Source organism: Heliangelus exortis, chromosome 7, assembly GCF_036169615.1.
Source record: "Heliangelus exortis chromosome 7, bHelExo1.hap1, whole genome shotgun sequence".
Taxonomy (NCBI): Eukaryota; Metazoa; Chordata; class Aves; order Apodiformes; family Trochilidae; genus Heliangelus; species Heliangelus exortis.
Window position 1 is genome coordinate 17,583,637 of NC_092428.1, and position 24,360 is coordinate 17,607,996.

The window sequence follows — 24,360 nt, forward strand, 5'->3', positions numbered from 1 at the left end:
GCTCCCAGGGCTGCTGACCATGGGGCTACCTGGGCTCAGACTCTCCTTCCAGCTGAGCACTCCTGTTGTTCACTCAGCCATGGGTTGACTCCACTGGTACCACCTGCTCCGGCTCCAGGACCAGTTCTGTATCAGACAGAAATGCTCAGCTCTCCACATCACCCCCGTGGGGGTTGGCAGTAAGGCTGTCAGCCCTCATGCTGCAGCTGGGAGCTCCTGCACCCATGCTCCCTCCTGTGTCACCCACAGGAGTGGAAATCTCTGGTGCTAAGCCATGCTGCCTCGAGTTTGATTTCAGCAGCAGGCATGTGTTGAGTAGGCAGACTGCAAGAACAAACACACTGCAGGAGAGAGAAAAGTTTTAACACAACTTTCAAAGCAGCAGCATGGACTTTTGCCCCTGCTTGGCTATCTTCCTACAGAGAAGCAGCTTCCTTTGGGTCTGGTGTTTTCTTCATGCAGCTAGATCTGAAGGGACAGTTTAGCCCTCAAAACAGAAGGCAGAGCTTCCAGTTCCCCTGTCCACCCTCTGAAAAGTCCTGACTCTTCAGCAGAGGTAGCCAGGATAAAATTTACTTCCTTCTATAGCTGCTGGTCTGTAGCTAACAGCCCCAGTCTACCATCCCTGGCAGGGACATAAAATAGGTGCTGAAATAATTTAATTTCTGTGTCATGAACACAGCCCATTTTCTTTGCTGTTACTTACATGAACAGGAGCACTTTGGTCCACTGCCTTGTTGCCTCTAACAGCCAGACAGGTGACAGTGGAGAATGCAATGTCCTTTTGTGGGAGCTGCAATCTGGGCCTGACCTGGCACAGGTTACCTGATCACAGCTGCTTTGTGGGGCCATGTGCTGAGCTGCTCCACCTGAAAAATAACCTTTTTTTTCCACAGCAATATTAAATTTCCTGCCACAACTCAGCACAAGGGACCTCCTCTAACAAACTTGTCTTACCTATATTTTCATAGGCTATTTCTAGCCTCCAGTCCCTCCTCTCCTTCAAGCAAGCACAGGAAGCACCAGGCACACAGAGGATCTGCACAGCAGTAAGGTGTCCTTGCTGTGATTCCAAGTTACTCTGGAAGAAAAATGTACCCTAAGAAAGAAAGTTTGCCTTGTAACAGCACAAGACCAACTGAAAATGGGGTAGCTTGCAACAGGTAACACTTTTCATTAATTAGAAACAGCTAAAGTTAACTAATGCCTTTGCTACACCTTGTAACCCATCCTGAGGAAAACCTGGAAACACTCCTGGGCAGGGCAGGGCAGGGGCTGACCTGTGCTGAGGGGGCTGAGTGTGTGGAGGGCTGCACCACCCTCCTCAGAAACCAAACCCTGGAGGGGTGTGCACAGCTCTTGCAGTGCTTCACTCAGCTCAAGGTAGCCTGGCCCCCAGCAAAACCACAGCACTGCCTCCTCCCACACCTCTTCTGTAGGTGTGAGAAGCCAGCTGTCTGCCAAGTCCCTTCACTGGTAGGTGAGGCCCTCCAAATTCATCCCAGCTTCCCCATATCTGCTGGGTGATGAACACAGAAGCTCAGCTGTACATCTGTACTAACGTTGTTAGTACAAATATTAATTAGGTTTTTTATACCCTGCAAGATTTGTAAAGATTTAACACAGGTTTAGTGTCAAAACACCTTTTTTTTTTTTATTATTTTCATATCCTTTTTGAATCAGGTTAAGCTGTAAACAATTTATTTTTCAGTCAAATACTGCCAGCTAGAATTACTTCCATTCATGCATCACTGAAAACAAAAAGGGTATTTTTCCTTAAGTATAGATTTTTTTTTTAACAGTGTCACTTTATACAGAAACCAATAGCTAGATTCGATGCACCCTGATTAGTTATGTAAACAGATAACCCCAAAAAACTTGTCAACAGCACTAATAAGTTGGTTCCTTCATAGAATGGAAATTAAAATCTCTCCTGACTTGAGGTTAACATAGTCAGGAGTACAGAGAGTGGCACATAAATCCATCTAGGAGGTGTATAAATTGCACTGTATCTGAATTAACAAAGTTATGCATAATGAAATGCACAGTTTAAGTTCATGCTAGAAAGCATTTTTCAATATGAAGTGGCAGCCAATTGGCAACCATAACAGTTAGGTTCTGCACCATCATTTATGGCATTATAGATAACTATTACATATAGCATACTTTAAAACCCTGAAGGATTGTGTTACTTGAAACAGTCTCCAGGCAGTCGTTTGGTTTGAAACATTTGGAGAAAGACTGAAGAGCTTGCCATGTTATACCGACTATGGTACCTTTAATGAAGTAGATCAGATATGATGTGTATTTCACAGTAACAAGTTGCTTTAATGCCTTTTCTCCAACAGTAGGATTGTGTCAGATGTTTCTGCCCTCAGATCACCAGCATCCTGGTGGTTTTCCCTTTTCTTAAGTTTAGGTAACTACACTGAGCACTTTTGCTGGTTTTTAACTATTCATCAGTCCCTTCAGTATATCTTCAGAGAGTTCCAGCAGTGGGAGTTCAGGGGATGGGATGTCCAGGGGGGGAAGGTTGGGTATTGGAATGTCCTTTGCCTTCCCAGCAGGTGTTGCAAACTTCTGCCAAGTTGCAGCTGAAGAAGCAGATTCTGAGTGTTGCTGCAGACCCCACAACTCTGACTTCTCAACAAAGTCAGCATCTACATCCAGCTCCTTGTCTACTGGAGATTTTTGGAGTCTAGCTCTTTCTGCTTTTAACTGCTTATTCTCTCTCCTTAATCTCTCATTTTCAGCTACGAGAAATTCTATGTGCCGTTTCAAATCTGCAATTTTGGTTGCCTGCTCTTCTATTATTGTTTTGTCATCTTTTGGAGCTTTACTCCCAATACATGCTTCCATTGGCTCCTTTTTTTTCTGAAGCAGAAATAACAGTGTATCTGGGTCCCTGTCAAAGACACCCTGAATATCCTGTGGATGTTTCTCTGTGGAAGGGCTGTATTTCTGAGTAATGGGAACCAATACATTGTGATCATCAGAGTCTTCAGCAGATGGCTTATAAGAAGTCTGAAGATGTGCAGCTATTTCCTTGTCAGCGATCTGCTGGGCTTTCAGCTTTTCTTCCCTCTTTGCCCTTTTCCACCTCTCTTGGATGAGGAGTAACTGTTTCATGTGACTATCCCTTTGTAATTCCAGTGATAGCTGAGCCTGAGTAAGAACAAGATAAAAAAAATTAATAGGTGATCTCTAATCCCACCTGCATGTAAAGTTACACGCACATAAATATTTACATACACAGCATCACAGCATGCCTGAGGGAGGAGCTTTTGTTATTCAGATACTAAATCCAACAAGAAGTGCCCTCTGCTTGTACAATTCAAGTACAATAGAAGTACAGCCTGTACAATACAAGTTTCAGATATGTCACCCAAACGCAGCATTAGCTACTGCTGTTGTAAAAGAGTGAGTTAACATTTGGTCTTTTTGTTTATTTTAAAGTCACTGACCAGGCTACACCACCTCTGAGCAGAGGCACTAGGAGTTTAACTGGCCTGTGATCAACCCCAAGAAGGAAGAGATCCCCACTGGCATGCACAGCCACGCTTCAGCTACATCACAGAAACCATTTGTATGCTTCTGTATGCTCACCCAACAGTAACCTGGAAAGTGCTCCAAGGCCATATGTGGTCCCAAATGTTTCAGCCATATTTAATGAAAGGGGAGGCATGGTGGCTGACAACTTGCTGGAACCACCTGGGTAAAAGGCTACCATTTTTCTACAAGAGTGACCCTTTGGAAGAAAGACAGATGTCTGACCTCCAAGGGTTCACTGCCTTGGTAATACTGGCTAAATTCAAAGCCTGCTGCTATAAAAGTACTGAGAAGACTACACTACTACATTAGCAGAGAGATCCATGCAATGACTAAGGAAAGCTGTAGGGCTGCTGTTCAGGACATCTCCCAGTCCAGATAAAAGCAAAATTACAGAGTGAAGATGAGATACTCAGCTTTGTGTCTTAGCAAAACAGCCTAAGTGCCTCACAGCAAAAGCTAGATATGGAACTAGTTTTATCACCTACTTGAAGATGCCTGGAAGACTAGAAACCACTGTTGGAGAACCCCTGGATGGGTTAGTAGTTTGCTTGTCCCTGCTGCACATAAAGCTGGAAAAACTCTCAAGAAAGACTAACATCACTGCACTTCCAAAACTCCTGGTGCAGCTGCTGGGGATTCAGAGAACTATTCAGAGGCTAACACTCAGGAGGGGTATGGTCAGTCAGGACAAGATAAGACACACAGGCACACAATAGAGCTATGTCTGATTCTGGCATCTGCTGCACTTGGTTCTTACCTGTTCTGACTGGGTCAGCTTCATAGCGTCTGTAAGGTATGCTGCAAAAAGGGAAATTGATAAACACTTAAGACAGGGTAAAAAAACCTCAATGTTTCCATTCAAGCTAAGACAGGGCTTTCATGGTTATGTATTCTGAATCCCCACATAAAAGTAGCAGTCCAGAGGCAAAGTAATTACCAAGTTAGAGTATCTGGAGACACCTGCTGTTTTTCAAAATTCTGAACAAATTACTGTTAAATCATCTAATACATGCTACACCCTCCCATGCATCCTCTTGGCTCAGGTTGTTCCAATTTTTTTTCAGAGGAGGACAGCAGCCATTTCCACAGATTCCCAGAACAACTTTCCCATCAAGAGAAGAAACAAAACTAAAGACCAGACTTTTAGCATTCAAGCATTTTATTAAAAGACATGGTAAGTAAAAACTTCTCATCCATGGCACAGCAGTATTATGAGGCCATGCTTTTAAATTATATTCTTGATGAAGAGGTACAGTGCACAGTTCCCCACTTTTTTTCATCAGCTTCCCCTCCAAATCAGAAAATGTGTTGGCTTAGAGCCAGAGCAGCACTTTAGATTTTGAGCATATCTTGCTAGTGCTAAAAATTACAAGGTATAAGAAATTCTTAACCAAATTTGGAAGGATGTAAGATGACATAAAATCATTGGATGAAGAAAAGCAAGAAACATTCAGTACATTTCTGGGTTTTGTCTTGGTATGTAAAGTGAAGGAAACCAAAAGAAAAGTCTGAATATTAGAATGTGCTCATTGTTTCAAGTATTCATAAATATGAAAGAACCTATCAGTTTCTCATTTTATATTTTTTTCTAGTATTCACGAATGGAAAACGAGAGACCCTCTTATCTAGGGTACAATGTTCAGAGTAGCCACTTATTTTGTTTCCACACGATCACTGTCACTGGAAATGTCCAACTTGTTGCACCAGTTATGTCCTCCCCTTTCTTCTGCCAAGCAGCTGCCACACTGTCAGACAGCTGACAGAATCCAACACAAATAACTAAGCACAACTGTTTAAATGGACAGGTAATTGCACCAAGTCTCACTTTGGACAGGCTGTCAGCACACAGTTGGCTTCATTCTGAGTCAAGAACTGCCTCTGCAGTGATAATCACCCCCAGTCAAAACAGCTTTAGAAACATCTAACTTTATCTGCTCATATAAGAAAAAGTGTCTAAAAGGATGCTGATCTGGACTGAAAAATAAGTTCATATTTTAAGAATAAAAAATTTGCAAGTAACTAGATATTCTGCTTACACAAAGCATACAAATCCAAGACCTGGGATGCAAGAAATGCCTACTCACCAGCAGCTTTTCTGTGACAAGAAATTGCTTCTTCATATTTCCCTGCTGCCAGCAAACGGTCTGCTTTTCTGCTCTGCTGGTGAGCCTTAAACAAAAAGAGCATTACATTCATGAGGGTTAACTGACAAATTGTTATATCTGTTTCAAAAATAATCGGTTCATCAGAGAACCCTGGATTGATTCAACTCTCTCTGAGCTTTTAGGCTCCAATCTCCCACTCCCTTCTATGCTTTTTATATTTGATTTCTTCTTTAAATACCACCCCACATGAATTTGTACTACACAGGTAAGAATTGAAGTTTGTTAATGCAGCAAAGATGGCATGTACACAGTAAAATCCTTTTGAAGCTGTTCCTCAGAAAGAAAGAAAGTACATGTTTTCTTTTTTAGGGAGGCATTTACTGTAATTGTGTAAAAAGACCAGTAAGCCCTAAAATGTTATGAGAAGCTCGAAGTATTCAGGACCAATTTACCTTGCAGAATGAGAGATACCTGAATTATGTTACAGCTTGCATCTGGTTTGACATTTTCGTCTGTTCCATGCCCAAGAGGCTTTGTCTCTTGGGTGAAGAAATCACATAAGATCTTTATTTTTTTTGTTTGTTTGCAGCTTACACCAATTAAATGGAAGCAGCACAGCCATAGTTAAAGATATCAGTCAAGTTGTTGCTGTACAACACTTAAGTCTACACTAGCATTTCTAAGCCACTAATGTAAACCATTAAGGTAGATTAAGGATGTTGCTGAAAGCAAGCAATTAATGCAAGTATTTGCATATGCTCAGTTAAGAAACAGTACTGTATAACCAGAACTGCAACATGCATTAAAGCAAAGGTTTTTGTCATTACGACAAGACATGAATTTTATGGTCCTTCCTCTAAGACGAGCTGTCTAATATGTAAGATTTCAATCACTAACTGGCAAGACTGTCAGTATCACAGACAATTTATGGCTGCTTCATTACATGTTGAGCTTGAAGGAAACAGACATCAGGCACCAGGCACTGGCTCTGTGAAACAACACAAGACATTTATGAGCCCGAAGAAAGCATTTGCCTGTTTCTTTCGTTAAGCTAATTGTTTTACAAGAAAGCCTTTATCAAATCCATACTGGCTGAACCTGTAGGAGAAACAGAGCTGAAAGCCTGAAATCTGCCTCTGTAATTCTGTCTCTGACCCATACAAATCCTGTGTACCCTCCCTTCACCTACATAAAGGCATAAAACATATCAGACTTCTCATTTTTGGTGACAATAAGTCACTGACTCACTTGAACCATATTCCAGGTTCAACATAAAAATGAGAGCATTTATCTATATCCTGACACGTTAGAACAGCTGCCTCCCTGCAGGCCTTTTAGGTCAGGTAATCCAAACAGGAGACTAACATGATTCTATCAGGACTAACATGATACTCATGCTAACATCCATTTAAAAAATAAGTTCTAAAAAGCAAGTCAATTTCTTCATCATCTTTCTCCTCCAAACTGAATTGTCACCTACAGTGTTACAGTAAGTTCAATTTTCTGCTAGGATTTTAGCAGCTCTGACACCAAAGAAGAGAATGACTTCTACAGAAAATACTCCTTTGGGAAGCAGCTGTTTTTAAGCAATCTTCAGCAGTTATATCATTGCATTTAGACATTTGGCTTTTTTGAAGCTGATTTCTTATGCTAAAATGGAGTGTTCCTAAAAAAACCCTTGATTCTTCATGACAAATATTTTGGTTATATTCTTCTTCACCTTCATCCAATCCTCAGAGCACTGTCAGCATTCCCTGTTTCTTCTGCCCTGAGGTTAAATATCTAAGAAGAGGAAGTGGTTTTCTATTGGAAAATAATCTACTTTATGGCTGTTTTCTATGGACTCCTAAAAATGATATATGCCAGAAAGATAAACTTATTTCCCACAGGAATGAAGAAATGGTACCAGCTCATAGAGAGCTATCTCCTCAGTTATTCATGGCAGCTCATCCAGTAAAAAATCACCTATGTCATGGACATAAAACCACCTGAGCTAGCTCCATGCAAAACAATTTTTCAATAAATTAGTATTGATACAGCTGCTTCTGCAAACTACATGGGCAGCTCAAAAACAAACAAACAAAAAAAAAAACAGGGAAAGAGGAAAGAAGGTATCTAGTGATGGAAGAGCTAAGAAAGCAACTGAACAAGCCCAGGGACCTGGTTCCATTTTAAAGTTTCTATATATAAGAATTTGAGTCTGATTGTTTTCACAGGTTATTTTCATATGTTTTAAACTACTGGAGCATGATTTTCCTCAAATTAGTTAATCACATGCAGAACATTTGAGGACAGTCAGTTGCTATTTGACTGAGCAATTAAACTATAGAATCATAGAATTTAAATTATTCCCATTCTCAGTTAAATCCCTGAGGGAGTCTGAAGATGTTGGGGTAGACCTCTGATTACAAGGTCAAAATGCCTTTCTTGATGTTTCATCAAAATATATAGATGTCTTACTATATAGAGAATCTTCCTGTGCTCTAGAGCAACAGACTTCCCCAGTGGAAACAACAGGAACTGCAGCAGAGAAAAATCATCTTCAGCAGAGCCTGGTGTGAGAACTTAGGTGTTAAACAGACTCATGGCAGACGAATTCCTTATTTTGTATGTTTTTCTGCCAGCTTGACAAGGAAATATTTGCTCATTTATTCCACCCTGTGACTGCTTGCTCCAATTAGTTGTTTGTGGAAGGAACAAGGAATTTTCATGGTAGATTATTCAACAGTTGAAGAAATCAGTGGTGCTTTTCCCTAGCAGCAAGTGATGAAGTTGCAGCACAAGTATTTGGATGCTTAATAGCTGTGTATCATATGTAAGCTTCTACATATTGCCTTGTATGCTGTTTTTTTCTTAGTGCTGTTACACTTAGCCACATACCATCCAACCATTGCTGGCAAATCCATTTTGAATTCCAAGTGACCCATATCCCATGATAAAACTGGCAATGGAAGAATTGGTCCTATACCATGAAGTGAAGAAAAAGGTTTTTAAGTTTATCCCATGTCTGAGGTCATGCTAGAGGAAAGCAGTTCTGAAGCTGCTATGCAGGACTGTTTGAATTTGGCCCTGCTGCTGTGATGAGTACAGAAACAGCTGATGCACAGCTAAGGTTATTTCTTCCCTCTTCCAATTGCAGTGCTGGAAATAAGTGTAGGATGTAGTGTAAGAATAATTATAATTTATTAACAAGCTATGGAATTGAAGGGGAGAATCAGGTTGACAACTACTTCCAGGTGTCCTTCCCAATCCAGAGGAGTAGGAATTCCCAGGAGGCAAACAGACAGGTGTAACCACTTCACTCTCCTAAGAGGAAGCAGGTGTGAGTGAGGATGACTAAACTAAAAAGCTTCCTTGCTTTGCTCCAACATAGTTGGTTCTTAAGGGACTTGAATATGCCTTATTGTGTCACTTGAACCACTCTGGACCAACTACAGAAGCAGGTAAGCTAGACAGCTTTCCTCTGAGATGTTAAAGGATGCATTTTTATGCTTGTACTGCTTTTCCAGAGAATGGTCCTACTTGGTTTTCTGCCCCACTAGCCCAAATCACTGCCTATGTAATCTCTCTGCAGCAGAATAAAAAAATAATCAACCAGCCACCTAAAACAGCAATGCAGGTTTCCTTTCTGCCTACAGCTTTCTTTAGTAGCCCAAAAATTAACACTCATCTTTTTTTCCAACATAAAGTAGACAGTGATGTGACTGCAGGCTGTGAGAAATGAAACCTTAAGGCCCACTTGCTGGGTCACGTTCTAGTCCCTCAAAATAAGAAATAAATATAAGAATGTTAGTTTTCTTTCTGGAGATAGTGCACCATTACAACTTAAAGAATTTCTACCATGTGAGCATAGCTTAGGTTGGGGGAAGCTCCTACTTTCTCATGATTTCAGTTGATGGCTATCTGTTATAGAAAGGAGAGCAACAGAAAAAAACCCCTGCTCAATCTTATAAAATTTTTTAAAGGTAGATGTAGTTATATTCATTTTCAAATTATGTAAGTCTACTCCCCTCTCCTAAGAGCAGTGATTTGCAGCACTCCTCCTGTAGTTAAGACAGAGTCTTGTGTACCTTTTGCTTGTCTTTGCTTCCTTAATGGAAGAGCTCTTCACTGGACAGTCTTGCACAACACATTAAGCTTACAGATTTCTTTGCTCAGCGTAAGGGACTCTCTGGAAAGTTGTATATTTTAATACAATTACAAAGCACAGATTATTGTGCCTTACTTACTAATAAAAATGAAGGCTGGAAAACCCAGCTGGTAAAATGATGGGGTCTGAGGAAAGCTAACTGCAAAGCAGTTCTGTCTAATGTCACAGTGTGTAAATGTTCTAAGTGAAGCACCTGTTTGCTATTAACATCCCCTGGTTTGTGCTATGGACTGTGGATACCACTTATCTTTGCCAGAAAGGATCAATACCTAGATTCTCTTGCTGCTGAAAGCAAAGATGAAGGGTTTTTTTTTTTTTTTTGAGAAATGAGGAATCTATTTGGGATTTTGTTTTTTTTTAAGGACACGGGAATGGTTTTCTAAAACTATATTGTGGAGAAAGGAAAAGTCAGAAAATGCACACCACATTACTTCCATATTGTACAGAGAGTGTTAAGTATCTTCCATGTGGATGTTTACAGCAGTAGGACACAAAGGGTGGGATGAGGTGGTGGTGAGAAATGCAAGTGGAAACTGATCTAAGAGATCCAAGAACAAATTATGGCCACCCATCTTTTAATTAAAAAACCCCACAATCATGAGGAATACAACTCAGGTGACTATGGAAAATGTTGGTATTTACAGGCAGTTATACTAGAAGCAAAAATAAGAGTTGTACTGTAACTTATGCTGAGCAATGGGAATGTATTTGACACTAAGCCTAAAGAAATGTTAATGTGTAGCTTTATAAACAGAAGCCCCCTTAAAAATATTCTTTGTATGCTGTAGAGAAAGATAGTTGGCTGAAGGAGAAACAAAAAATGACAGAAACCATTGTGGCTATTCAACCAAGATCACAAGCCACAGGTTAGGTCAACTTTTTTTCTTTGAAAGCCTGTACTCAGCAAGGTTGTCAGAACAATGACTCAACTGTAAATTACAGGATATTCTGACTATAGAGCAAAACAAGTATGTGAAACACTCATAGGAATGCATTCTCAATATTAAGATTCCTCACTCTCTTTGTGAAACTGTGAAACTGCTGAAGTTCAACCTGCTTGTAAGCAATATTATTAGAATTTAAATATATGGGCTGACAAGCACTCAGTCATTTAGCCAGCCTACATTAATTCACTGATTAGCTCTAATTGACTACATGTGTGTTCCAAACCTATTCCAAAGTTAAGATAAAATGGTTGGTCTGAGTTACTCACCATGCAAATGCAATTAAGAGATCTGTAATGAAATCAACACACATTCACACTGCTCAGGTGAGCTGGAGTCTTCAAAACCCCACACAGGTATAGCTGCAACTTCATTAAGGTGTGGTATTTTTTTTTACCTACTGCATAGTCAAATCAACCTCATTCTCTTCCTTTTCATTTAGTATGATAAAAGCACTAAATGCTTCAACTTGTTTGTCAGAGCTGTTTTGTATACCTACAGCTCTCAGCTGCTTTGGAAATGTGTTTCTTGTTCCTAAATATAGTGCTGCAGTGGGTACCACACAAGTCTTGCTAACTGAAGGTTGTAAGCTAAACAAGAGCAGTTCCACTGCCCTGATAATAAAAACAATCTGGGCTCCTATATGTAGACCTAAACCACATGGCTCAAGCTGTTACAGCAGCTGAGCTACCTACCCCTCAGCAGGAACAACTGAATCATCATAACAAATGATCCAGTAAACAAACTGTTCCAGGAGCAGCAATTTCAAGGAAGTGAGGCAGAGAAGCTTCAGCCATGACTTCATTCTGCTGCTGCCTCCCCACACCTCTATGGCACAGCTTCATCTGGGTTTTCAAAGAGTTAGGCATGACTCCTCAGAGCTGAACTTGGCAGCACACACGCGCTGCCAGCATGATTCAAGGCACTGCTGGTAGGTACCCAAACAGCACAGATACCAGTGAGAAAATCTTGCTTCTGCAGCCACCAGTAGCTTAGCTAATTATGTTCTTGACTGAGAGATACTGCAAGTTGTTAGTTGTGGAACAGTTTTTTGTTGTGCTTAAATGGTAGTTATATACTGATCTGGCTGTTCAGCTGAGTGCCTGCTGCATCACCTCAGCACCTCCAGGCACTTTGCTCAGACAGATGCTGCTGGCTCTGTGGGTTCACACCTTGTGTTTCCCATGGCTGAAATGAACAGCTCCACAGGGATCATGTTCCTGGGAAAACCAAGACAAGGCTTCCACCACACAACAGACTTTGTACAAGGCACGTTTATATGATGATACTTCCATTTTTATTACCTAAAAGCTTGCTTTCTCTAGTTTTAGTTCAGAATTTGTTGCATTGGCCACTCTTTGTTTTCATTTTAGATTGGAAGAGCAAGTATAGCAGCTTTCAGGTTAAGCTTTATTTAAAAAAAAAAAATCAAAGAAAACAAGCTGGATTTGGTGAATGCTTCCATAGATTAACATAATATTCCTGTTTTTCCAATTAAGATAACAGAGGTGCAGGCTGGCATTAAGTTTCAGACACACTGGCCCATGGGGTTTAAATTCTTAGGTTTCTGGTAAACTTTCATAGATGCTCTGTTTTGTTTTCCAGCCCTTCCATCTTGCATATTTCTTCTGCCTCTTATTTTGCCCTCATGGATTCAATATTCCCATCACTTCTAAGCCATTTCTTAACACAGGCCATTGACTGGCTTGCACTGGAATGGTTACAGCATCAATATTAGAAGCTTCCACTATATGAGATTCTTGCAGTACAGTTTGTTGTGTTATTTTCACTCCAGCCACTGGCCTGTGATTACTGTTTTTCAACACAACAACTGCTCTCCATGCTGGGTCTCCTGCACTTCAGGAAACTTATAGGTAATAGATATTCACCAGACTTTGCATTGTACTTGGTTATAAACCATACAAAATGCTATTACCTTGTAGGATGAATACAAGGTAGAAGTAGTATAGCTCCTCAGCAAATATTCCATAGGAAGATACTGAGGTATCAAAGTAAAATCTGAAGAGTTATGAAATCCTGGATGTCAGACTGATGGTTTTGTCAGACATTTGTTTTCATAGTAAAAGTTCTAATCAGTTAAAGAATGTTGAGATGTCTTAGCTTCTTGTGACGGAGAGTGTTCAACTGGAGCAGATACCTGCCATATGTTGTCTGCAGGTGCAGGGACTGTGCTTAATTCGTATCAGTTTTAAATTTCACAGCATGACCTAAATATTTTATTTGTAGGTTTGAAGAATCATCTTCCTTATTAGTGAAAACAAAATAATCTTGGGCTTAGCCCATTCTTTCAAGATGAGATGAGTCTCATCTGCAGAACATACAGTACACAAAGCCCGGGGGAGAGGGAAGGAGGGGAAAGAGCAGGAGGAGGAGACAAAATAAATGCTCAAATATCAGAGCTGCCCCACCTTCTCATGGCTCTAACAACTTAGAAGGTAGAACATACATTGGAAAAATTATTTCAATTCAGTCCTAAATGAAGCACCACTGGATACAATGAAGCCTTGAGAACAGCTCAGTGGAAAAATAAAATCAGCAGTTAATATTGTAGCACAAGCCCTAGAAAGGTTAAAATAAGGAAAGATGGGGTTAGACTTTGCACGATTATTTGTTAAGTATGCAACAGTAGCACAGAAGCTATACAAAAAGATAAAATGAATTTTAAAAGGAAAAAAAAAAAGGATGGGTATGTAGAACTGAAACCCAGATTTTAAAAAGATAGTCTCATTGAAGTCAATAGACTTGATTTAGGTCTATTTAATCATTTAGTCAACGACTAAAACATCCACTAAAGAAAAACACTAGTTATGGATTTATTTATTTAAAATCAAACAGATCTGGAAAGCAAATCAGCATTTGTCTAGTGCCACCTACAGAAGTAAATCAGTGAATCAGGGAAACCATAATATAATTAAAACTAAGAAAAAAGAAACATCATTGATAGTTTAAGGGACTAATTAGGACTCAGATAAAGTTAAAATATTATTTTGAGAAAAACGTCTTTCAGAAGAAATAGTAATAACTGGTGACCTCTGCACTGCCACAGAGTTGCTACTTTCAACCATTTACTAGTGAATGTTCAGTTATTATTTTTTCCCTAGAAACTTATCCCTAGATCTTTTTAAAAAGGTGCTTACAGTGTCTGAAGTAGCTACAGTGTATCCCTCCTGCAGTACCATGCTGCAAGTTTGTCTGACTTTCATCCCATGTTACAAGTTACAAGAGATTTCTACTTCCCGCTGTTCCTTAGTTCGCTCAGGCTTCCAGTACACACCGTAAAAAGCCTGAGACAGCATGATGCAAACATACCCAGACTTACATCACTTTGGATCTAAACACAACATCTTCCTGTGACACTGTCAGCCCCAATTGTCTGGGTGGTCTGTGGTGCCAATTTTGCACCCCTTTCTGAAACTAGGGAGAGCAATGCAGAAACTATCTGGCTGACTGTGTAGCAGGCAAGGGTTTTCCAGGGCTGGAGCAAATAACCTTTGACTGAAAACTAAACTGACACAAGGCTGTGATGTTTGCGTGGCAATGTCTAAATTTCTGGATGAAACTGCTGCTGGCTAAATGAAGTACAGGACCAAAGCAAATTTTCTAAGGGAATGCTCTGTGTACTACTTCATCTGAGGCATAGTCAAGATACAGCTTTCATAAAACCCAGAAGCCAGCAGAGAACTAACTGCTCTTGGCCCTATGACAGAAAACTAACAATTTAGGGTGTTTAAAATCTGCTAGCTCCTCTGAAGATGTATTTTTCAGATTCGTGTTTCACTTAAAATTTTCTTAGAGATTTAGTTTAAATTGAGTGATTACTGATTTAAGATTTTTAAAGCACTCCAGACTCTGAAACGAAGAGCAGCATCGAGCCAATAGCGGGCCCTGACAAGTTTCTCAAACTCTTAACTCTTAGATATGGCCTGTGCCATCTAAACGTTTCCTTCCCCTGCCCTCCTGTTTGCATTTCGGGGCAGCCTTGCTGCAGTCGTACCCCTCAATCTAACCTCACCTTGCCGCTACGCGCACCCTGTGCCGTCTCCCCGCTCGGGTGCTCCCGGGCAAGGAGCAGCCCCGCTCCCGCTGCGGGCCCTCCAGCAGCGGGGCAGCGCTGCGCGGCCTGGCCGCCGCGCCCCTCAGAAGCCGCCTCCAGTCCCCTCCGGGCGGGCAGGGCCCGGCACAAGCCCCGAGAGGGTTCTGAGGGATAAGGAGGGGCGGAGGGCTCAATTTACTGCTCGGGTCGCGCTTCTCCGCTCGGTAACCCGGCGGCCAGCGGGGAGGGGTGTCACCCTCTCCCGCCGCAGGCTCTCGCCGCCGCCTGAGGGCCGAGAGCGGCGGCGGGACCAGCTGACGGGACGCGCTCCCCCCCGCCCCGCGGCCGCGCGCTCACCAGGTTGAGGGGCCCCTCCATCACTTCCATGGGCGGCGGGGGCTGCGGGCACATGGGCGCGGAGGCGGCCTGCTCGCCGCTCCCGGTGCCGCCGGCCCCCCCCGCCCCGCCGGGCTGTAAACACCGCGGCCGCTTCCGCCCGGCCCGGCCCGGCCCGGGCGGCGCCTCGCGAGAGCCTGGCGGTCGCGCGAGACTCGGGCCGTGTCGCCGGGGCAACGGGCGCCGCTCCTGACCCGCCCCGCCCCTCCAACCGCCCGCCGCGAGCCGCCCCAACCGCCTGCCGCGCGCTGCCTGCTGAGGGGGCGGCGGGTCCGGCTGTAGCCGGGGGAGAGCCCCGCGCCCGCCGCAGCGGGGCCCGTAACCGGGATTTTCTGCATCCCTTTTTCCTTCTGTTTTTCCTTCCCCTTTTGCTCAGCGCCGCGCGTGGCCGACCTGTCGATGCGTGGGGCTGCTGTGAGGAAAAAATGCTCCCATCAGGGTCAGGAAGCGGGAAAGCGCCCAGCGGTGCAGGGCAGCAAGGTCGGGGCCGGTGGCAGAGAGGCGGTGTCAGGCGTGACAGCGGGGCACAGGGGCGAATCCAGCTGCCGGCCCGGAGAGGACAGGTCTGTCCCGAGCTGTGTGATCGAGCACGAAGGGCTCCAGGCTGTTTGGGTCCTGAGCAAAAAGGTGGCTTAATTATTCAAAATAAACTTGCTTGAGAAAGAGATCTGCTAGGCAGGGCACTGGACAGCTAATGAACTGATCGGCTCACTTACTGATCATCCCTACCCGTGCGATTTTGCGTTTTAGCTGCCATAAAGGGATTGTGTGTAACTTTCTTACGGGGGAGTAAGGATGGCGTGAGCACGGCAGTAATAGACTGAAAGGGGAGAAAGGGCAGAGAGAAAACGGGAGAGAGAAGAGGACAGGCAGCAGGGGGGAAGATGAGAGACATCTAGAAAACAAGAAGTAAAAAGCTAATTGGCAGCAAGTAAAGAAAGTCCAGGACTCCCTTTGTACCATTTATAGATGTGATCCTCAGACATGAGTGGCGTCTGTGTGTCTGTGAGGGAGCCCACATGGCCTGATCTGCCATAGCTCTCAGCCATACCAGAGCTATGGGGACCAGCTTGGCAACACGGGAGTGCTGGGGGCAGTTTTCCTTCCAATATATGTGGTTAGACAAGATAGTCTCTTCTGGCAAGGAGCTTCCGAAAAAATACTTTGCTAGTCCCTCTTTTCATTTGCAAGAATTTATCTATCACTTGGTTTAGTCATGTATCAGATCCTATGTATTCTGGAGGGGTTTTGATCTGGAGCCCACTGATTGAATAGCAGATAGGTGCAGTTGTCCCTTATCAGTCATTGACGGGATAGGTCAGCCAGGGTGAAGAAGAAAGGCTACTTGGTGCTTCACTGCCAGTACTTATATTTGGACATATGAGATGATAAAATTTGTTTTCTTGTACCAGACAATTGTGTTTTCCTTCCTCTTACCTCGTGGACACACACTTATGAAGAGGTCACATAGGAGTATAGCTCCTTGACCAACCCATTTGGTCACTGTTCCTCTTTATAATGACAAGCCCTTTTCTAACTCTTAGCCCTGTGCTGCCTGGCCTTTTACTCCCTCTTGCTTGTAGTACTACAGCAAGAAAAATTCTGCCAAATTCTTTACAACTGAACACAAAACTTGGTGGTTCACTTGCTAATGAAGTTATACTGAGTTAATGTGTCACAATCTACTGATTCTCTTGCATCTGTACCTGAGATCTTTCACACTTAGCTGATCGGTTATCCTTTCCCATACTGCATTAATTCAGAGTCTGATTTTGATGATCTTGCTAAATATGACGTAGGATGAGATTTTAGACACACTCACAGTAAAATAGTATACTGTCAAGCTGTTATTTCTAGCCTTTTAACTCACTCTTCATCTTTAGTGAATGAACAGCAAGTGTTTATTTATTTAAACTATTTTGCTGATCTGTTTGTGTATGATTTTTAATTTTGCATAAAATGCTTGACTCATGACATGTAGCTACATAGCTGATTTTTTTTTACATGCTTCTGCATAAACCATATCAACTTGCTAAAATGGATTACTAGGTCAAAGGCTTTCTTAGAAATAAACTATTTCTGAGAAATGCTTTTCCATTACTCCAGCTGCTGGCTCAGGAAACTCAGTTTAAGTTATTGGGTTTTAAGAGACAATGTTCATCTCAAGAACTATCTTCAGTGGAAAAAGGAATAAGATGCTGGGACAATTTTCCACTTGTGGAATGGGAGCTAAAGGAGCAAGGAATATTGTATCAACAGAATAAATGTTTTTAAGGCTGTGTTTCTGAGTCAAGCCAATGTGTGTTACAGTGTGCCTGTTGCTGGTGTAACCAGTAATGGTCATTACTGTTCCTCCATCAAGACTGGCAGTGATTGTAAACCCCTCTGGGGATTTGGCTCTTCTCATTCTGGGACTTGCTTAAATGGGGCATATTCCTTTTCTTGTGTGCCAGAGTTTTGTTTCCTAAATCAATGTCTTGCCCCCTCCCTGGAAGTGTTCAAGGCCAGGTTGGTTGAGCAACATGATCTAGTGGAAGGTGTCCCCACTCATGGCAAAGGGGTTGGAACTAGATGATCTTTAAGGTCCCTTCCAAGCCTAGCCATTCTATGATTCTATGATCTGATCAAGAATTAAAGAAAAATAAAAGAAACTATTCTAATTATTACTTTTTAAAATCTCATGTGTTAAAAGCTGCTAGTGATATGCAGGTTTTGCTTCAGAACTTTCAGTACTATCTTTTGCAACACTGTATTCAACTGATTTAGTTTCTAGTGTGATGGTTTTTTTTTCCTTTTTCCTGATGGACAGGTAGTACTTTTTGGCTCTGGCAAAATGAAAATGCTGTGCCGTGGTTCTTCAAGAAGCATCATGCTGCCAATTCCTGAAGCAGAGGAGGAAAGTGAGTAAAATCTGTTACATCTGTGTAACATTAGTTGCAATGTGATATAGTGATATTGTTGCTAGTTTAAAATCTAAATTTGTATGGGAGTTCTCATTTACTCAGAGAATAGTTTGGGGACACTTTGTAGATATTTTTTTTTTTCCGAAAACTACAAGATCCTGGCTTGCTGGATGTCACATATTCATTCAAGATGGTGTGCTAATCTCCATAGCACTGGAATTAAGATAGCTACCATTTTCTACCCCTGTCTGCAGAGTTGATCTAAGAGATTTAAAGTTGCCCTCCAGAGAAAACAGAACCATAGTAAATAATCTACTACATTATCTGTAAACTCATCAATGAAAACAGGATGGTTATTTCTTTTATTACCACCCTTTCTGTGTTTTGCATGATTTTCTCCTCCCTAGGGATTACATGGGAATAACATGTTGACTGTATATGTATAAATTAAATGTTTGTCTAAAAGAAGAACTATTAAAATGTAATTCTGGGCAGGATGTGCCTGTCAGCAGGAAGCTTCCTAAAATACCCCGTGTTTTAAGAGTGGAATTTTAGAGTAGGAGGCAAGTGTAGAGTTGCTATTTACCTGTCTGATGCTGCTTTTGACGCAGATGATGAGCCAGCTTCATTTGACTGTCACCTCCTTAGGAGGCAGAATTCCTCAGCCCACACTTTGCTTAGCATTGACTACTTCTTTATTGACTCTTTGTGTCTTTGCATTTTATCTGGACTGGGCACTTTCAGTTAAGCTCCAGTTAAAGACAGGCTTCTCAGTCATGGCATTGTAGGAGGGCCTGCAGAGCCTCCCACACAGTGCCTTCCTCAAAGAGAGATGGGCATGTCTGTTTCTTTGAAGAAGCACTTTTGAAACAAAAGGGATTCCCCTATGCCTCTGACAATTTATTTCCCACCACACATGTACAGAGCCATCGGGCTAATGGGCCTCCTTCCTTGTCAGATTTTTCAAAACAACTGGATTTCAGGATCTCCCCCTAGATGTGCCACGTCTCTTTGGGTTGCCTCTGGGGAACTCCTGAGAGGAGCTTTGGGCAAGGAAGTACATGAAGGAGGGCTTAACAACTGGGGCTGAAGGAACCTCATTCAGAAAGCTGGGAGGTTCAGGACACTGAAATCAGGGAGAAGGCATAAACCAAAATAAAACCTTTTATCTGTCTCCCTGTGTCTCTTCTTATGTGACTATTAAAATTTTGGCTTCTCAAAGGTACTCTGTAGCTTTTTCCCTTATTATTATCTGTGGTCAGCAATCAGAACCAAAAGCTGAAGGAGGGATTGATTAAGATGTGCAGAAAGCTTACAATTAGAGTCCCTTTGCTTGAGAGTTTTGCTTCTGAAAGTACTTAGCAGAGCTTAGAAATTGGCAACCATGTTTTGGCACTTTCCTTAGCTACCAGAGTAACTGATAGAATTAGAAGCCAGTCAGATTTTCAGGGAAGAAGGAACTGGTGAGTTAAAAAGCAAGAACACAACCAAGACCATGTCTGAATAAATTTCCAGTCATCTGTACATAGACCATTTATTGAGAAAGATAAGAAAAGAAAAACTGAATTTTCATAATCCTGATTACATGCAGGGGATTGACCCAGATGCATGATTTTAGCTGTATTTATTATATTTAAACACAATGTATGCCTTCACATGTGTTTACTGAAAAGAGGAACCACAACCATTTGAATTAAATGCGTTTTTAAATATTGCTGTTTAAAAAAGAAACTATTGGATTCCTGCATAATGTAATGTATATGACTGTGGTTCTCTAGATTTAATTAGTTCTCTTATTTTAGTTTTAGAATCAAGAAGATATTTTCTCATTGCTTGCAGAATAAAAAGGCTAAATCCTTTGCTTAGATCTGAAAGTAGTTTTGCCCACAGCAATCAAACTAATATTTTCTTTATAGCTTGTTCCCTCTGTAAGCTTTCTGCTGATTTCATTAGGCTTAGATCATGTTCCAAGTAACTAATTATATTTATAGTGTGATTTCTTTGCTCAGTACAACTAATTTAAGTAAAGGAGTTGGTGGGAATGGTGAAAGACTAAGTAGTATTCCTTTGCATTACTTTGTCCAGGTGCAAGATACCCGGAAACCTCTGTTTATACTCATAAGCACTGAGTATTAAACCGAGCAGAAACTTTCTTGTTTTCAGTATTTTGTGAGAGCATAATGATGAACCATTGATATAATGTCTTTTTTCTATATTGACTACACCTGATGTATTTCTGAAAGAAAAAAAATTGAGTGTGAAAGAGCTGGCCATTTGAAAGTGGTGATGAGGAGTCAGATGTGGATATGCGAGGGTGTCCACGTCTCTCACTTTTGCTCCATCGCCCCAGGTTTCTTCCTAAGATTTCACAATACATATTGTCTCCTGCAGCTCTGCTGTGAACTTACCACCCTTCCATTCATCACTTTCCCACCAACGCCCCTCACAACTGTAACCCACAGGCCTTCTGCTACACTCTATACACAGATCTGCTGTGTATATGTGGATACTCATCCTCAACTTTGAAAAGTCCAGTGCTGCATCATTGCTTCTGTTACTGCCTTCTTAAGTGTTGCTAGAGGCAGCTGAATAATGCTTCTCTCAGATGGCCCTATCCACAAAAATAGAAGACCCTTCAGCTTTGGTTTCTGGGGATTTAAAAAGCTTGGACAGAAATAGGTTTGTTTAGCAGCTTTACTTTGCTAAGGGATAGGAAGGTTCAGTTCTTGCATCACCTGCACTGATTCATTTCTCTTTGTCCAAACTGGCTCTCCTATTAAAACTCCACAACTGTATTACTCTGTCTGGACAGAAAATATTCCCTTCCTTGCTCATACAGATTGCCTCTTTTTCAAAATCCAATGAACACCAGCCATCCTGAATACTCAGTCAGAAATTTTCTGGTTTGTTCTGTTTTTCCTCTCTCAGATGGAAATATAGAGAAGTAGCCCCATTACGAGTTGAGTTTATGACAAGAGGTCTGGTATTGACACCACCTATGTCAGGTCTTTAAAAGCTGGACCTTGATTTTAACAGAGTATTCTAGTGGGAGCCAACATTTTTTGGGGGGCTGTAGCATCACAAGCCCTGTTATCTAAAGTTTATTGAGAACCTTGAGTTACCTCTTTTCTTCTGGTATGTTTCCATTCCTGAGAAAAGCAAAAGCTGCAAGACTGACTTGTAATATGCTCATTCAATTAATCAAGTGAAAGTGAATCAAACCTTTCCAGGCAATTTTGTTTGAAGTGTCTGCACTCTTCTCTGCATCACATGAGGTGCCAACACCAGTGGGAGTTTGCCTGAGGTAAGAGCTGTGGGTTTGGATGTATTCTTCCATTTTTATTAGGTCTTACACTCACAGGAATTTTGTGCTTTTTAATCTTGTAACTGTACAAAACTTATCTAGCTATGGAGGAAGATAACTTAGTGATTTGTTCTAATTATTCTCATAACTGTTCAGGTTATGTTATATGAGCTGGTTACTTTTAAAAATTCTGAACCCACTTTTACCTTAAGAAGTTTAACTTAAATCCTTATGCTGCAGATCTAACCAGTCTGAAACCAGTAGCCCAGTTGAGCTAGCAAGATGAATCTGTACTCAGAGCTCCTTCCCAGTTGATTCTAGTTGCTCATTAATTTAATTTTATCCATTTTAGCTTTCTAATTTTCATTTCTGTTTCCCTTTACTATCTGTATGCTTTCCCTTAAAACACTTTGTATGGCATGACTTCTATCAAAAAGTAAGTTGTCAAAAAAACGCCAAACCAGATAAACACATTAAATATTTATTGCTCTTAATATTAAGTATAGCTGCAGAATTGAATAGTATTTATCTGTAGTGCACCAGCACTAAAATATCCCTCGCTTGTGAGCATGTCCACATAACATACAGCATTCTTACACCCTTTGGAAGCTCAAAATTAGGGAAAAGGGATTGAAAGTGAAACCAGGACATGAAGAGACGAACAGACTTTGGAAAGGTCTCATGGCAAGTACTATGCAAGAGCTACATTTTTGAATACACTTAATTAAGCAGTTAAGCCAGACTTGTACACTACTTCATCTTCTCAAAATAAGATTAAATGATGTCTGGTATCTTGGCATCAGAATCTACTAAAAAGATGGTAATACGACAAGACTGTTTTCATTTCTCTTTTTAAGGTATGTACAAATGAAAGATGAGAGCTCTTTCCTCTCTTCCACAGGACTGAAATGCTATGCAAGCATAGTCATGGATTATAGCACTGGAAGTTTAGAATTAACCCCTAAGAGTATCTATTTTTAAGACCTCTAAATTCTTTGGTCTAAGTTTTTTTAAGTACAGGTTATTGCTTGAACTGTTTTGTTGCAGTCTTTTAGCTAGTACTCCCACCAGTACTAGTATTTAGAGTTCATCGTTTAGCTCCTGAAGGGTCCTCTAACTCTTGTAAGACAGAGTTCATTCTCTGGGTTAATAACTGGTTTGTTATACAAAAGAATACTGTGTCAAATTGTAAACTGAATCTTTATGCTACAGGGGTGGGGAAAGTGGGAGATGAGTGTCCCAGTCAGGCATAGGACAACATAAACAAATTTCATCTGACTTTTCTCTAGAATGGGAAGTGTAAGTAGATAAGTACGATTAGTTCTCTTTCAATTTCTAACACAGCAGTAGAAAGCCAGTTCAGTGTTTGATTTTCTTGCTGCCAGTTAAAAATGCAATATTGAATTATTGACAAATGAGTTCCAAATTTTGAGAGGAAGATGTTCATTAATTGCTTAAGGCTGCTGTCTGCAGCAGTAGAGGAACATTCTCTGGTTTTGCAAGATAAAATTGTCTCACATTTGCAGACCTAGGCTGTGAACACTACTGCCCATCTCTCTCCCTGAGACCCTCTGCAAAACAAGAGTAGCGTAATTCAGGTAAATATGAACAGACCGAGTGCATTTAATGTGCCCAATACCATGATTCTGTGATCAAAGCAAGATTTTAAATAATTTTGGCTAATTTTTCTGACTACAGTGAAGAATAATGTTTTTTTTCACTAACAGGCCATCGTCTTTTGAGAAAGGTCCTTGTGCAGAGTATATGTTAGTCCATGCTTTTGAAAGAATGAGAAAGCTTGCAGTAAAAGAAAACAAAACATTCATATCAGTTACAGACGCTGGAATACTTTTGATGGATCTAATATTCAGTCTTTGGCTGGAAGGCAATTTTAAAAGAACCAACTAGTTAAACTTGAGATACTTCTATTTCCTCATAAGATTTACTTCTCTTCCTTAATCTGTAACTCTCCGTAGTGAGTTTCTCTAACCATCAATATGACAGTACAGCAATATTGCCTCATCAGTCATGATTTACTTAATGTTTTCTGAATTTAGTAATATTTGATTAAAATTTAATGTGAACTATCATATCATGCCACATATATTATTGCATCCATTAATCAGGTAACCATAATAATGAAATGTCGGAAGATTGGATGGAAAAGGAGCTGAAGTCTTTGATATATGTTTGGCATGGTTTTGTGAGTGATTAACGAAAAGATATCCAGTCAATTGTGTAAAGCTTCATTAATATACATTTACAATCATCTGTGTGCTGTATCATCAGATATTTTTAACCTTAGTTAAACTTGATTTTTTAATTTACTGAATGACACTAAATATTAATAATCCTGAAAAATATATACTATTCTATTAACTCTCATAATGCCAGAATGATTCATAATGTGTCTTAATGCTTTTGTAACAAAATATGTACTAAAAATATTGTCAGAGTTAATGGATCCATTTTGTTATAGGTGGAATAACAAATGCTTTATGCATGGCTCTATAAACCTCAAATTACACAATTGTATTAAAATAAATGTAAGTCAGTATTTCCATCTACTTTTTTAATATGCAAAGGTAACATATGACCTAATGTAGCAAAGCATCTACTCCAGTTTGGTAGAGGAGGTATGGAAGACAGTAGGATTGAACTCATACTTCAAAGCATTTTGTTAAACACAGAAAGACTTTCCACATTTAAAGAAAACAGCCCTTCACTCCTTAGGCTTTAGCTGAAGAAGCAGGATAAGGACATGTTGTCCAGGTAAACTTTGAGAGATGTGTAATTGTTTTCCTGGTATTTGTGTCAAGAAGCAACTAAGGCACTGATCCTCCAGCCTGGAGCTGTGTAGGAAATTCTTCAGTGTTCAGTGGAGCTCGGTGGAGCTGTTTGTAGTGGCAGGAGTGACATGTGTGCATTGCACTCAGAGCTGGATGCAGAACA

At 41.0% G+C, this 24,360-nt stretch overlaps 1 protein-coding gene across 1 annotated transcript; it reads right to left on the reverse strand.

Annotated features, from left to right (window-relative positions):
• Window positions 1–1,627: 1,627 nt before the first annotated feature.
• On the reverse strand, window positions 1,628–15,341 carry NRBF2 (nuclear receptor binding factor 2). Its single transcript, XM_071749130.1, has 4 exons — window positions 15,163–15,341; window positions 5,637–5,721; window positions 4,310–4,350; window positions 1,628–3,165 (listed from the first exon to the last, which is right to left on the reverse strand). The coding sequence occupies exons 1-4, from the start codon at window positions 15,214–15,216 to the stop codon at window positions 2,449–2,451; spliced, it is 897 nt and encodes a 298-aa protein (XP_071605231.1). The 5' UTR covers window positions 15,217–15,341; the 3' UTR covers window positions 1,628–2,448.
• Between the last annotated feature and the right edge of the window lie 9,019 nt (window positions 15,342–24,360).